The sequence below is a fragment of the Catharus ustulatus genome, chromosome 18 (assembly GCF_009819885.2).
Source record: "Catharus ustulatus isolate bCatUst1 chromosome 18, bCatUst1.pri.v2, whole genome shotgun sequence".
In the NCBI taxonomy this organism is placed as follows: domain Eukaryota; kingdom Metazoa; phylum Chordata; class Aves; order Passeriformes; family Turdidae; genus Catharus; species Catharus ustulatus.
The window spans coordinates 7,797,217-7,813,119 of NC_046238.1; the positions used below are offsets into that span (position 1 = coordinate 7,797,217).

The 15,903-nt window shown below is 42.8% G+C and overlaps 1 protein-coding gene across 1 annotated transcript in view; it reads left to right on the top strand.

Annotated features, from left to right (window-relative positions):
- Positions 1 to 1,071: 1,071 nt before the first annotated feature.
- PPIL2 (peptidylprolyl isomerase like 2) overlaps positions 1,072 to 15,903 on the top strand; it is a 67,029-nt gene continuing 52,197 nt past the window's right edge. Inside the window, exons 1-6 of the mRNA XM_033075941.1 lie at positions 1,072 to 1,147; positions 1,226 to 1,275; positions 1,676 to 1,721; positions 2,321 to 2,383; positions 2,545 to 2,596; positions 15,664 to 15,715. Coding sequence (XP_032931832.1) covers positions 1,116 to 1,147; positions 1,226 to 1,275; positions 1,676 to 1,721; positions 2,321 to 2,383; positions 2,545 to 2,596; positions 15,664 to 15,715 — 295 coding nt within the window. The 5' untranslated portion in view covers positions 1,072 to 1,115. The remainder of the gene's footprint in view (positions 1,148 to 1,225; positions 1,276 to 1,675; positions 1,722 to 2,320; positions 2,384 to 2,544; positions 2,597 to 15,663; positions 15,716 to 15,903) is intronic.

Below are 15,903 nucleotides of genomic sequence, written 5' to 3' on the forward strand. Positions count from 1 at the left end.
ATCTGTGGTGCTGGGGATGGAGCAAGTGCAGCTGTTGGTTCTTTGCAGGCCCTGCTGTTTGGGTGTGCCTCAATGCCTTGCTTTGAAATGTTTTTGATTATGAGAATTGAAGTGTATTTAAACCCTTGTAAAAGGTTTAACATCTTAACAATGTCCTTCACCCTCAGCCAGGGCAAGGAGTAGCTGTGCTGCTGTGGCCAAGGAGTCTGAGAGTGACAACCAGTTGTAATGCAGTAAATAATACATTTGCTGTTGCCAATTAGACTGCACTCATGGGAATAAGTATTGTGTTCCTCAGAGGAGAACTGTAACACAGAATCATGGACTTTAGAAGTTGTTTAGTATAACCCACTGCAAGCAGAGCAGGTTGTGCTCACCTTGTGCTGAGGGATGAGCCAAGGACCAGCTGATGAAATCAAAGCAGGAGCTGAGCACCATCTTCTGGGGAGAAGGGCAGCCTGGCCCGAGCCTGGTGCAGTCAGGCTGTCCACTTGCATGGATGACACTCCAGTGGCTCTGTGTAGGCAGCTGCCAGGGTGATGGTTTAGCAAGGAAAGAAAAAAGGAGCATGAATGGATTTGGAGGTGTTTGGTAAAGTGAAAGCTCCAGGACAACTGGCTGTTTCCTCCTGCTAAAAGCAAGGGATCTGGACTCTGACCATCCTCTGTTCAGCCTTGTAGTGAAGGCTCTTTAAGGTGATTTAAAGCTAATTATCTAAGGGACAGTAAATTCTTTATTGTTACATCTTTGAAGAGACACTGAAATACTTTTTGTGAAGAGCTGTATCCATATTAAGACACCAAGTATGCTTTTGTACCCATTTTCTCTTGAGAGGTTCTGTCACTACCTAACAGCCCAGGAATACAAAGACTTTAAATTCCAGACACGAAAACATGTTTTAGCGAAGCGGAAGCCCTGGAAAGCCGCTCTGAGGTCCCACCAACCTTGTGGAGGCCGAAGCTCCCCGATTTCCCGGCCTGTTTCCCGGCCCGTCGCGGCCCCGGAACGCGCTGCCGCCGCCGCTGTTTCCGCGCGGCCGCCGTTCCCGGCGCACCCGGCGGAAGGCGCGGGCGGGCCTGAGGCGCGGCGCGGGCCGAGCGGGCCGAGCCGCCACCATGGGCAAGCGGCAGCACCAGAAGGACAAGATGTGAGCGAGGGGCGCGGGGGGGCCGGGCTGTGCGGGGCCGTGTCTGTGCTGTGCCTCAGTGACCCTCCTGTCTCGCAGGTACATCACGTGCGCCGAGTACACGCAGTTCTACGGCGGCAAGAAAGCAGGTAAGGGGCGACGGGCCCTGCCTCAATCCCCGGGGCAGCGGGGGCTGCGCTGCGGGCCCCGGGCTGGGCCTGAGCTCGCGGTACTGCTCAGAAGTGCCAGATGAGCGATTCTGGTCAGATGAGCGTCCCCGCCTCTGCTGGGACAGAGCCCGAGCATTAATTGAACATTTGAACTCAGCGCTGTCGCTCTGTCACTGCTCTGCTTTCATCTTTTTCCGGCCGTGTAATTTCAGTTCAGAAATTTTAGTTACAGTTTCGCAGGCTTTAGGGTGTTTATCCTTGTCATCAGTAAATTGCCACCGTTTATGTAGTAATATGTAACTTTCAAATGTTTCTTTGCTACCTAGAATACGTGAATTTATTCATATCTGTTGTGTGGGTTTTCTTTTTCCATAAACAGACCTTCCACGAACCAATTTTAGACGTTTATCATTTGATCACTGCAGGTAAGACAACAGTTTTACATTATCATTATTTAATGACACATCTGTTTATCAGGCTGTTGACAGTGAACTAAAGCCATGTTCTTCTGAGGCAGTTACTTTCATTGACTTGTACCTGCTGTAATGTGGCAAGAAAAAGTTGAATAAAAACTGAAACAGAGTCTGCATGACCCATGCAGTGTCTGCAGAGGTTGGAGCTGATGGCTGAAAGGATACACAAGTGATGAAATAATGCAGAACAATTACTGTGTACATCCCAGTCTTTCAAATCTGTGTCATCAGGGCTCAAATCTGCTTGTCCCTGCCCAGAATGTGCCTGGTCAGTCACTCATCGTGCTAAGATAGAGATTAAGGTAGATTGAAGAATATTTCTGCTATTTTTTTCTGTTTAGATTTACTGCTTGAAGTGCAGGAGGTGAAGGAAGAGAGCTGCTAGAAGTGGGTTAGAAATCCTTGTAAATTGGGTGGTTCAGGAAGGTGCCTGCCACACCTATGAGCTAACAGCTCCCAGGATTATGGAGCATCCCTAACTGGGGATGCTGAATGTTACATTGGGATTTCCAGCTGCTTTTGCTAACAAGATTGTATTCTCTTTTTTCTAGTTTGTCTCTGCAGCCATTTGAATACCCAGTTTGCACACCAGATGGGACAGTCTTTGACATCCTGTAAGTTCCTGCCTGTACTTACCTTTATTTTTGTGTTGTTGCACTGTTTACACCTCTGTAACCATCATTTGGTCTTAGCAAGTTGGCAAAAACAGTCATGGCCATCAGTAGAGGTTTCTGATGTGCTTGTCATGGATCACTTTATCCCTTCTCTTTTTCAGGAGCATTGTACCTTGGATAAAGAAATATGGAACCAATCCAATTACAGGAGAAGTAAGTAATGATGGGTGGATTCTCATCATGTCTTTGCTTTCTTTATGCTCAGTTTTTTGTTTAATGTGTTAGAGAAACAGAAGTACCTTAGTGAAAGCAAAAGAAGTTGAATGGGAGTGCAGTTTAGAAGATGTGTGGAAGAAAGGAGAGCTTTACCTCTATTTTTTGTAATCTGATTGTAAATAGGGCAGAGGTGAGTGGTTAATTTATATGAACTCCTAGGGTATCTTGCCTGCCTTCTAGCTGTGGCACAATTAACATCTGTACACATGGAAATACAAACTGTTGTTCATGCTGGTGCTGCCCAGAAAGCCTGACTGGTCATTAATGGAAAAGTCTGCTCCTCATATAAGCCCAGTTCTGGTCCCTGCAGGGCAAGGGGCTGGCACCTCTCCATCTGGGATTAAATTTGCAGCAATGTTTCCTAACCCAAAGGATATTTGGCATCATGCAGATTAAGGAGATTAATAGATGATATTATGAGTGGTAAGCTTACATTACAAACAACTTTTGAGTTTCCCTGAAACTTTATTTCAGAAAGCTTCTGTCATGATGGTTCACTGTGAGAGAAACCTTTGTGGGTTTCTCCCCCTCTTTTCTGCATAAATGATAATTATGATGGGATTGCTTTCTGTAGCAGCATGAAGTTGTAAAACACTGAATAAACATGAAGTACAGGAAATATTTCCTGTTGGAATTATCTTTATTTCTGATGTGTTAAAGTGCATAGAGGAAAATTTTAAGCAGAAGCTGTTGCTTGAGCAAGTGCGATTGTTTTTTTCCTTCAGTGTGTGCAGTTACTTCTCCAGGCACTGGGTGGCAGCCCTTGCCCGGGATTGGTGAGGTTTGCCCCTGGCTCTGGGCTGTGAGATTCCTTCTGAAATACCTTGTGTTTGATTAAAGGTTCTCCTGTCAGAGAGATACGAGGGAAAGCTAAATACTGATGCAACATTCCAAACTCTACACATCAGCAGCCTGGCAGAGACTTAATATCTTCCTGCAGGTGTGTTTGTGCAGTGGTGAGGTGATTGAAGGTCTTTCTTCACACATGAAGAGGCCAGTGTGTTGTTAAGGAGTGAAATTACAACTATTTCATTTGTTTTTGCCAGCCTCTCACCACCTTGCTGCTCGCTGCATTGGCCAGGGGTTTTGGGGTGTTACCAGATCAATTTTTTTCACTCCGAGCAGCTCATTGCAGACTGTGAACCATGGTGTGGTTTAAAATTGCTCTGAGTAAGTGCTAAGCAAGAAGTGTAACATGCCTGACTGTGTTGTGTAAAGGAGAGAGAGGGAAACTGTGCAGAATATACTTGGTGAACCATAAGTGCTTGAATGAACTCAGGCCTTGAGACTGTTAGTTTTCCAGACTTGTGTTTCTGTAGTTGATCTGCAGTGCTCTTCCAGCTCTCCTCAATGTGCATCCCCTCACTTTTCTTCTGTGTCACTGTCTGGGGAGCCCTTTCTTCCCCCCTCTTCTTCTGTGGTGGACTAGTGCTGTACAGCTCTCTGTTCCACAGTTCTAAGGTCTTTCAGATCAATTGGAAGAAAAAGGAGACACTTGTTCTCCAGAATAGCACACAGCCCTGCTGTGTCCAGCTCTGTGGAGCTCCAAGTTGAAGAGTGGGGTTGAAAGGATTGTAATTTAGACTTTGTTTCAGAGGGGTAGCTCAGGTTTTGGGAAGAGGAGGGAGGCATTGGGCAGGAATGGGATAGGACTGCTGGGATAAGGCAGGGTTGGTGGCAGAGGAAGTCAGTGAATTGAGCTGGTGCATCTCTGGATGGTTCTTTCCTCTGTTGAATCTCTCACTGTTTGTACACCCTCTGTTCCCTGTGCAGCCTGTACATGGAAACCAGGAAGTACCTTTTGTAATGAACTGGTGACTTAGAGAAACTCAGGACTCTGGGTTTATTTAGAAAGGAATTGAGCCAGATCAGCTGCAATGCCATGTTGTGTACACTAACTTAGGGATTTACTTTGCACAGGTTGGTGATGAGGCCCCAGAGAATTTTTCCATTTGTTTGTCTTGAAGTAAAAAATAGTAATGAAACCCTTTGTGGCTTGTACTTCTCTGATTGTGGTTTCCACAGGACAGATGCTTTAGAGAAGTCAATAGACTACTTGGAAATGGGTGTTAATGGTACACTCTTGGCACTCACTAGTTCTGTCTAGCTGTCTTATTTCTGAAGTAGACCCCTCAGTGGAGAGCTAGAGAGCCTTGCAGTCATTAATATATTTATCTTTGCTGTGCTCCACGGGGTAGGACTGTGCTAGTCTTGTATTAATTGGATGTCTGTGAACTGATGTACAAGGGACTTCTCTGGTCCTTCTGAATCTTAAACTATTGGACTAGTCTTTGTTTTTAAAGAAATACTGCAATCACTGTTGACCTTTATTTAGAATTTGCCATGAGCTTTAGATTTATTCCCCACCCCCTTTTTAACAATGCATTGTGGTAAAAAATGCTTGTTTTACTGCTACACCAATAATTTTGGAAGAAGCAGTGAATTTCTCGCAGCTGAACTAGAGTCTGTCAGTTGGCATTGTCTCACATACTCTTTTTGTCAGCTTTGTCAGGACACTGCTCTGGCTTATCCTTATGCTAAAATTGCATAAAATAAAGTGGAAAGTGATAGTTAGCTCATTGCTTTTTACTGACAACAGCACTTTGGCTTTCTGGGCTTGCAGAGAGTTGCAGGCTTGCCAGGACGTTTCATGTAGTGACGTTCTGACAGCCTGACCAGCATGCCCACACGAGGCAGCCAGCTGGGCTCAGGATACCTGTTTCAAGGAGTGAGATTGGCCAGAGCATGTCTGCTTGGTTGGAATCTCCAGTATGAACAGATGATAGATCAGTGTGCCTTTTGACAGGAATTTGAAGGAAATTGGTTTTCTTTGTCGTGTGGATATGTTCTATGTGGGCTGAGCTGTTTTTCCTCCTGTGCATTGTAATGTGTCTGATGTCAATACCTATTTTTTCCACTCTGGTTCAGTGACATTCTGACTGTGTGTGGGCAGGCCAGATTGTTGTGGCTGTACTTTCAGCCCCTATCAAGGCTCTATAACCTTGGGCAAATAGCTCTGTTCCCTTGTCTCAGAAGTAACTGCTGTCTTTGTCCCTCATTCACCCGTTTCTGTGGGAATTTAATTCTTTTGGACACTGGAAAGCCAGTTAATTTGATTCAGTCCAGTTGATTTAACCTGGCCTGAGTCAGGTTAGGAGACCTAAAGATGCCATGCAGTGGATTTATGGGACTGAGAGCCACATTTCTGGTCTGAATGAGGCAGAACAGAATTTGTGTTGTGCCCTGTCTTGTGCAGGGTTAGGATCCAGATCTGCAGGCCAGAGAGGGCATTTTCTTAAGTGTCACAAGGTTTTAGCTTCTCAGTATGTTAAGAAGGAGATTTTTTATAAAATCTGAGGTCTTTTACAGGTTAGAAAAGCCTTTTGCTTAGTCTGCCTCTGAAGATAACCATAAAGAGGAGTCTGATTGCATATGATGAAGTAATAGAAGGCAGAACCACTGACATGGAAAATGAGAACCAGCTTTGGAGTCAGAAGGCTAAAAATTCCTGACTTTTCCCAGTGAGACATCTCCCTTTTAAAAAGAGAGAGCTGGACACAAAGCTTTGCTCTGTATACAGTATAAATATTTGCTATTTTTCTCCCACACTCTTTAATGCTGTATTTACCAAATAAAGCTGACTTGGGCTGAAATTATGACTAACATGATCAAATAATTGTGGCAGCACAGGTGCCTGGCTCCTGCACTAAGCCTGTCTGATCCAGGTTTGGAAGCACCAGAGAGCTTGTACCTGAAATGCCCTGCAGCAATGACAGCCTGCAGTGGACATGTCCTCCCTCCAGCACTGCTCACCAGGAATGTAAACAGTGCCCTTTTTTCAATCATTTGTTTGAAGTAAGGTTACTGATATGATGCTTGCTGTAATAATTACAGGCACTTTCAAAACCTGTAACTTCTTACCCACAAAAGAAAAAAATAGGAACTAAATGCTATTTCAAAACTTGGAAAATCATTCTCGAACACATTCCTTAAATATCTTCCAAATGTTGGTGGCTATTGTTACTGCATTTTGCTGCTGAAATCATGATTTATTTTTGGTTTGGTAAAGTAGATTTCAGTGAGTCTCATAGGTCTCATAGAAATCAGTTGCTGGTTTTTCAGTGAAGCATGCTGACCTGGTTTAATGAAGAGGATATGAAGAAGATTACTTCTTTTACTGTTAATTTGTTAATCCCACTTAAAAAATGAACAAACAACCTTACAATGCTTTTTTTTTTAACACACTAGAAAAGTCTTTGGCTATTTAAGTAAGGGAAATCCTGTCTGAAAAGGATGCAGAAATTGGAGCAAAGGTGAAACTTCCTTAAGCATAGAAGTGTTTTTACCATGTTTGTATTTTGAGAGCATAGAGATAGAAATAGAAAACATTAATAATTGTTTCTTCACCTGGGGAGTGAATGGAATGAGAAACAGGGCTTAGGTATTTTTTTCTACTTTTGCAATATTCTGAATAAAGAAACTGTAGTGTTTGAGCAATGTGGGAAATACCGAGTAGAACAGGTGTTAAAGTACAGTTTAAGTTCCAGCCAGGACTTTATGGTTCATTACAAGTTGCTTTCCACCTCTGTCACATAATCAGTGCAGGGTCCCTGTGTTGCAGGAATGGATTCCTGAAAGTGGGTTGGATGAGCTTTACACATTACTGAGTCAGAGGTGTTGGGATCACAGTCACAGACAAAACTCATCCAACCTTGAGTCAAGCGGAGTGAATCTTGGGCCTGAACTGGGAGGAGAACAAGTTCCAGTTTCCTGTGACCCTTACTGGCTAAATCGACAGTGACAGTGGCTTTTAAATCAGTTCATATGGTCTGTATGGTAATTTACTGCAGATTGCTGCTTTAATTGTGTTATTCCAGGTGTGTTTCTAGATAATGAGCAGCAAATAATGGATGTCATTAGACAAAACCCTGTGGTTTGAAGGTGCCCTCTTTCAGGGCCGTGTAGCAGTGGAGTCAGGAAAATGCAATAGCATAGATAATGTTCAGTGGGATGCATTTCCAGAGTGTTTGTTCAGACCTTTCTGTAACCTGGTAATGTTACCTCACAATTCTGATGAGCGTCTCAAAAATGCCACATTGAAGCAGGAGTCAGATTTTACTTGTGCTTTTTCATCTTTTTGTCTTGAGAAGTTTTCTTCACTTACTGTTTCCAAAGAAATTGTGCTTACTTTGAGCATTTTCATCTTTTGTCTGGATACAAAATACCAGCAGGAGAATGCTGTGGAGACATCCACAGGCAGGCTATGTCCAAATCAGTTTTCCATATCTAGAGTGTTGAGACTGTCTAATTAAGAGCTAAATAGTTTGACCAGTTGAGATGATTTTCATTATGTAGAATTTAGGAGTGAGTCATACCTCTCTCACATAGTTTTTTTCCTCAACGTCAGAGCACAGCACCTGAAATCCAAGTAGTCTGCTGTGTTTTCTCCTTGGGGCTTTGGAAATGAGTGATCATTTAGGTGGATCAGTAACTTCAGGTCTCATTTGGATGTAATATGAGTGATGTCTAAACGAGAATTTTAATTTTTCTCTAGAGAACTCCTTTCACGTACATGTCAGAAGAAGTCGGCACATCTTCAGCTTTGAAATTCAAAGTCTATTAATTTGTCTGATGCAACTCAGGTCTTCAGATATTTCATAAGTTTAAATGTCAATTGTCCCCTTTATTCCCCTTTTATTAAACTTACCATATTTTTCCTATATATTTGCAGTGAGAGGTTTTTTCTTGTTTATTTGTAAGAAAAGTTTCAGTGTGGGGTGGAAATACAATTTTGTTCTGAGTGAGTAATAGCTTATTACAGAGCAGAGAACAAAGCTTACAGAAATAAAACCAAGGGAAGCTTTGTTGTTGAAAAATGATTCAGACAAATCCATCTTGGTTTTTGTGTGTTGCAGAAAGAGGAGTGAAATGATCAGGAACAGAAAACTGGAAGTCTGTCTGAGGTCTTAGGCTCTCTCAGTCTGCTTTGCAAACTGCGTGCTCTGTCTCGAACCAGTGTTTGCTTTCTGCCTGCTGTGGCTGCTGAGAGCTTCTGCTGATGGTTTTTCATTTGATACAGATCTTTTGTAAATTTTGAGTTTGACCAACTTAGTCTTGTTTGTATTGGAGCCAAAATTGTGCTTCTCTCTGTTAGTGTTTACAGCTGTGTATTTGGCACGGAGGAATTTAATGTTTTCTTGACATTTTGTTGTTGAGACTTGTATTTTCTTCTCAGATGTTCTTCATTCCTTTAAGTTCTCCATACCCTACATGGTCACAGTTCTCCTGCACATCTGTTAAATTTTAATCTATCTTCTTTGAACAGAGTTAATCTTAATCATACACAGTAAATGCTGTGTGAATGGCTGGTACAGTGGTGGGAATATTGTCTAATCTCTGTCTGAAATACTTTGATATTACACATGATAGTGTAAAACCAAAAACATTTCAGTGTGTGAGTTGAGACAGGAAGAGTGCTTTGAGAAAATGAGAATTTGTTGCATTTTCTTTTGGTAGGCTGGGTCATTTCAGAAGCAGGTATTTATTTATGAGTTAGAGTTAGCCAGGATGAGCAGTAGTTCTTCCTTTTCTCTTTTTTTTTTGTTGTTTCCAGTTGAATGTTGCTGCCTGTGTTTCTGTGGGCAGTAGCAGCCTTTCAGACACGGGTTGGTTACAGCTGTTGTCATTAAGCAGGTCTCTCCAGGTGCATTTTTGTCTGGGGCAGCAGACAGGCTGCTGCTCAAATGCCCAGAATCCACTTTGAACGAGATGAACTCTTCAATATGCAGCAACTGAACCGTGTCGTCTTACCTCATTGGCCTCAGAAATTATTAGCTTTTAGTCAACAGTCTAAATGAGTTAATATTTGACTAGTGGTCATAAATTTTCAAGGCCCCTGGATAGAAACATATGAGGACATGATTTCTGCCCCAAGGAATGGCTGGGAAATCATGTGTCATAATGAAATGGTCATAAAACACAGGGGTGTTCAAGGGGATGAAAATCCCACTGGGTTGTATCCTGATAGATAACTCCTTCTTTTGTTGGATTTTCTGAAAATTTCTCACTCTCCTTTGTTGCTGACAAACATGGATAGTTGGTTCTTTCTTTGCCAGAGTTGGTTGTGTGTTTTACAGCAGTGTACCCAGCACTACTAAGAGTTGGCCTTTATCTGTCCTATAAAGGGGATTTATTTTTCAATTCCCTGTATCTTTGGGAAACAGTGAGGGCAAAGAAGATGAGATTTGCTTCTACTTACTGTTCAAGTGCTTTATCAAAAAAAGACATTTAAAACCCTCCAGTGTCATGAGTCACTGGCCAAGCTGCTGTTCCTCCTTCACACCTTGCTGACTGTGGTGGTGGTGGGCAGTGTTTGATCCAGTACCCCATGTCTGGGCACAGGCAGATAAACGTGTCTGCCATTATTTCTAATGCATTATGTCCCTTACAGCAAAAAACTAGTTGCATCTAGGTTTTACAGACTGAACAGATGGTCTCTTCTTTTCCTTTTCTGTGTTTTGGTGTAAGTGTGCACATTGGACGGGATTTTGTGACTGTGACACTTGAAAAACTAGCAGCTGTGAAGCGCTCTAGCCTTAAATGAGATGCAGCATGAGGTTTCCCAGAGATCTTTACTTGCCTGTTTTTCACTAAAATTGGAGACTAGATTTTTGGTGCTTCTGCAAAGCTTTATTTTCCTTGAACTGTGCTGTATTTGGCTGTGGGTCTCTGGATTGGTAGACTCTTGACTGCATTAAGACTGCAGGTTTGCAATGCAGCTACATGTCTTTTTCTCATGGTAATTTCTGTTAATGTGCTCTTTGATAGAGCAGCATTATTGCTGGTATCTGTGAACCATGTGTGTTATCAAGCATATCTTTATGGTTCTCTGGACAAGGCTTTGGTGACCATATGGTGTCAGTTTAATTAACTTTTAAATATGTAAATACAGTGATCTAGAAGTGTGTAATGAAGGATCTTTTGTGTCCATTTCCATTCTAGCTCAGCAGTACATGAAAACTGCAGTTAAACAGCAGCTTCATCCAAGAATGTGAATTGAGGGTATCTTTTTAGCATTAGGCAGGCAACTGTGATAAATATTGAGCATTTTGGTTGTTGAATTAAACACAGAAATTATACCTTGAGTTGTGAGACTGTTCTGGCCTCTTGGCTGCTGAACCCAAATTTTTCATGGAGTTTAAATTACATATAGATGGCTTATCTGGTTAAAACAGTGCTGCTGTTTCCAACTGCAAACCCTAATGTGTTGACTTGAGGATTTCCAATGCCCTTTATCATCATTAAATCCATTTACAAAATCTGAAATAAGTAACATTATACATGGAGTTATTCCAGTACTATTCATTGAACTCATGTCCCCATTTTTTGGGGAAGATTTTATTGCAAGGAAAATTGTAAGAGGGCTTCTTAAAATGGGAAGTTGTATGTAAAGTTACATGTAACAGGTCTCATCTTTAAAGGAACCAATGAATGTAACACAAAATTCATTTGCTGTTGCTAGGCTAAGTTTGGTACTTGGTAGGCAACACTGTATTTCAATGTTAGTATTTGTTCTGGCTTTCTCTTTTGCTTGAGGTAACTGTGTTTCTTGTTTTGGTGGGATGAAAAACCATCGAATGGCCACGCCAGCTCTTGTTAGCAACCAGTTCAGATGTGACACATTAATTTTTCCCCATGTAGTGCGTTGGTCCTGGCTGGACCCCAGACACTACCAAAGCCCCTCTCTCACTGCCCTCCACGTCTGGACAGGGGAGAGAAAATGTCACTGGAAGTTCATGAGTTGACATAAGGACCAGGAGAGATTTTCTTCTTAGATATGTCATCCCAGATGCCTTACCACCATTTCTGACGGTCCCATCCTGGAGCCAGCTAGACAGCAGAAGCTTCCAGCAGCTTCTCATAGAAGCCACCCCTATAGCCCCCCCAGTACCAAAACCTGGCCACACAGCCCCATACCAGCTTCCCTGGATTTTTGTGTGTTCCTGGCAGAGCCTATTCAGTGTGTCTGATCAGGGGGTCCAATCCCCAAGTGCTGAATATTTGAACACCTACTGAGTTGCTCTTGGTGGGGTGGAACAGTCTGTCTTTACTAACACAGGTCTTGCTGCACATCACCAACTCTGCCCATGTGTGGGTAGAGAATCAGTGGAGCCCTTTTTGATTGCTTTTCAGGCTGGTGCGTACCCAACAGGGTCAGAGCCTTATTAACGAGAAGAACGTGCAGCCACAGACCAAAGCGATTCAGAGAGTGTAACTAATTGATGCGTGGGGATTGTAGGTCATATCTGCATGAGACACCCAGCGATGACAGAGAACGATTTAATTCCGAACAACCGGCGTGTTCCATCCGCGAGCTGCCACAGTGCCCCACTAACCTCGGTGGCGTCCCCACCTCTGCCGGGTATCAGTGCAGGATGCTGCCCCTGGGATCCCGCAGGAGCCGCTGCTGGCAGCTGACAGATGAGAGCGTGTGGAGCAGTGGGGCTGCTCGCTGCCGCAGGAAAGTAGGTCATGGCCAAAAGTAGCCTTGGCTGCCTTTGTGGAAGTGTGCCTGTGAGAGAGGAGTCAGCTGAGAAAAGAGCTCGCACGGTTTTGCGTTTGTTTTTTTTTTTTAGCCCTTCCTTGCTGTGGAGCAGCTGGCACTACGTGCCATGAAATGCGTTTGCTTTCCAGTATTTCTGCATAAAATATTTTTAGAAGGGAGTATGCGGCTCTTATTTCTGCTTAAGGGAAGTGGCAGATGCTTGTGGCCTTTTCATTGTCATTAGGAATTTAGAATTTAATTAGATCAAGTGTTTAATAAACACTTTTTTTTTCTCTTGCTTTCTTAACTGGAGCGTGGCTGAAACTGGATGATGGGTGTGTGCCAGGGAAACTCAGGTTGAAAATAGTTTTGAACTTGAGCTACATACGCAGTATTTGTTCTCTCTTAAGCATTATTAATAATAAAAAATACATGAAAACAAGTACTTTAACTCATTTTAGGATTCATTCACTCCTGCTGTCTCCCCGTGAAATCAGCACCCATTTGTGGCATAACGGTCATTTCCATGGCAACAAACCGTGTGATGGTGCCTGGAAAGCTTTGACTTTTGATGGAGAATAAATAAAAGGAGATTCACCCACATGCAAGATAATCCTATTTTTGTGTGAAATGAAGAACGTGAGAGGGAAAAAATGGTATTATACAGTTTGCCAGTATCATGTCCTTTTACACTGTCCTGGGTAATGTGTAGGTGTTTCAAAACTGAACTTCTGGAAGTCGTGGTTGTGGACTCCCTTGTCTGTGGCTGCTCTGTGTGCAGTTGCCAGATCTTGTAGCCTGGTCTTGGGCATTGAGCAATCCTTTGTAGCACATCATCATCTGGTTTTGCTGTTCTGAGGCGCCAAAGATTTCTTTTGACAAAACACTAAATCCCCCTCTTGCCTTGCCGTGCAACTGAAGCACAGAGCTGCTCCAAAGGGCATGAGTTGACCTGCCAAGGTCACTTCTTCAAGAGAGGCCTGATAGAAGGCCAGCCTGTGGCAATCAAAGTTTGTTTCATACAGCACTTCACTACAGAATTCTCACTCCAGGCAGTATTCAAGTCCTGTATGACAGTCACTGGTTTTTTATTTACTGTTGACATAAGACTGTGTAAGTGCTGGTCTCTGTGGGGAGCGGATCCAGCATGAGCAGCTGATGCACCATGAGTAACTGAGGCTGAAAAATAACCTTTTTCTATATTATGGAAAGGTATGACCTGAAATACCATACTATTTCCCTGGGCACGGAGTGAGAGTCCGAGGACTTGGCAGCACTTCTAACAATACATCACAGGCTGACAGATGAAACAGTGCACTGCAGCTTTTGCTACCTTTAAAGTCTGCACAGCAGTTTAGTCTGTCTTTTCTGCAAAATTTCTGTCAAGGTGTAAATCTGAATCTTTAAAGATGCTAAACTGTTTCTTACAGAAGTGTTTCCATTTCTCTTTAAAGGTGCTCATATGTTTTGGGCATAGCTCAGGTGTGCCAGGAGGATAATTTAAGGACCTTTCTTTAAATTATCAGTATTTCCAGTGGTTATATTTTCTAAAGAAGCTTTTTCTGAAACATGATTTTTGGGCTGTTGCACACAATGTGCACAGATGGATGCTGCTTTGTGTTAATGATTGTTTAGGTTGAACAGATCTGTCCGGGATCAGATGTTCATTTTGGCAACTCTGCAGTTCTGCTACTACTACTTTAATAAATTTGTTCTTGTAAGAAGATACATAAATAAAGCTCTGCATTCACTTAGTAATTTCAGAAGGTGCCATTGCCTTTACTGTCCTTCTTTGTACCCCAGCAGTGGGCAGATATTGGAGTGTTTTGGGATTTTTTGAGAATCCACTTAAGGAAAATTAGTGGTACTGGTCTTCTATCCCATTACTAAGTGTAACCAAACCTGGCCTCTTTTTTCCCCTTCCTATCTTATTCCTACTAGCTCTCATTGCTCTTCCTGCTAATAAATGAGAGAGGTAGTTACCTTTCTGGCAGCAAATGAGCCTGCCAGTTGGTTGAGAGCAATTTGAGGAGCACCTTCCTGTAAACGAGTGAGTCCAGCTGTCATAACATGTACTCTGTAAACCAAGAATATGAATTTTGATTAGGCACAGAAAGCCCACTAACTTAGTTTCACACTTTTCTTTCTTGCTCTTTGCCATAATGATTGAAGTAGCAGTGTCAGCACCGGGGCTGGCAGATCTCCACTTGTAGCTGTTTATAAAGAACTGTCTGAGTAATAAAAACCTCCCTAATCTCTTCAGGTGCATGTTTTGAGAAGAGAACCCATTGTTTCTTTTAAAAGGCCTGTGCTGTGTGTGCTTTTAAGGATCCATTTGGCAGTGAAGCTGTCTCTGACAGCTGATACAATCAAAAACTTGTTTTTTTGGAAGTGTCAGATCCTGACTCAGCCTTGCATCTTGTTGGGCTGCACTTTTATCTCCAGCTGGGTGCCACAGTAAAGCATTACCTGTCCATCCCAGTGGGCTGTGCTGGTGAGGGCACCCAGGTCATGATGTGTCCTGTCTTGCCAGTGATGTACCCAAATCACATACTGACCCCATGGAATGACTGGGGGCCTGGCATTTTACTGAGGGCTCACTGTTATTTTGGGTGTGTTTACAGCTTCCATGTCTTAGGGAAGGCTGCAGGACAGGAGCAGCCTGATTGTCCAGAAATGTTTGGCAGCCCAACAGCTCTTCACTTTCCGTTTCAGAAAACCCTTCCAGAGTGAGAGCATCAGGAAATTGCCATAGACATGCTTCTGATGAGGTGTGGGAGAGCAGGAGTGACTGAGTTTGCAGTGTCCTCTCTAGAGCTGGAGAACATTATCCCAGCCTTGGCTGTCACCTCAGTTCCCTGTTCAGTGGAATTGCTATCTGGGGGTTAAGTGGCTGAAAATCCCTCCTGGGACTCCCTTTGTGACCCCAAGTGCCTCTCCAGAGAACTTGTGCCTCCATTTCTCCTTGTTATTGCTGGCTGTCATGTGAGCTGTGCTGCACGTTTCCTGAGTAAAAGGAAAATTGCAGTTATTTCAGAGAAGGCATCTAGCTTGATTGCCAAAATGGTTTGCTGGCTTTATGACTTTGATCAGAGGTCCCTGCTGAATTGCCCTTTCTGATCAGCAGCAATGATCTTTGCCTCTTAGCTTTTCATGCAAGCTCCCCTTTCAGTCTGTGCAAGGAGTTGTGCAACTCCTCGCGCTGATTCCCCATGGTTAGCGCTGTACTGTGTCAAATTCAGCCCTGTAAACAAACCTATCCCAGTTCTCAGGCTCCCTGAGCCTTTGCTTTTGTGGGCTGTGACTTGAATTCCCAGGGTTCTGATGCTTCAGATAGCTTGCAATGTATTATTAATAAATTATGTACTGTTGAAATCCTAACAGTTATGTTGCAGTTTCCTTTTATTTCCATGGTTACATTCTGTTATGATTAATCTTTTTAATGGTTTATTTTCTTTAGAAACTAGATGCCAAATCACTTATAAAGCTGAATTTTGCTAAAAACAGTGAAGGTAAGTGCAGTAATTTTCTGTGGTGGTGTTTTGTTGGGTTTTTTTTCCTTAATGAGTGCTTTAATAAATTCTGGTTTGTCTTACTCATGTTGTGAGTAGAAGAAGTAGTGAGTAAGTAGAACTTAAGTAGTTTGTGTTCTCTATCATGGTTTTTATTTTTTGAGTAGAATAATTGCTTCTTGTGAGTG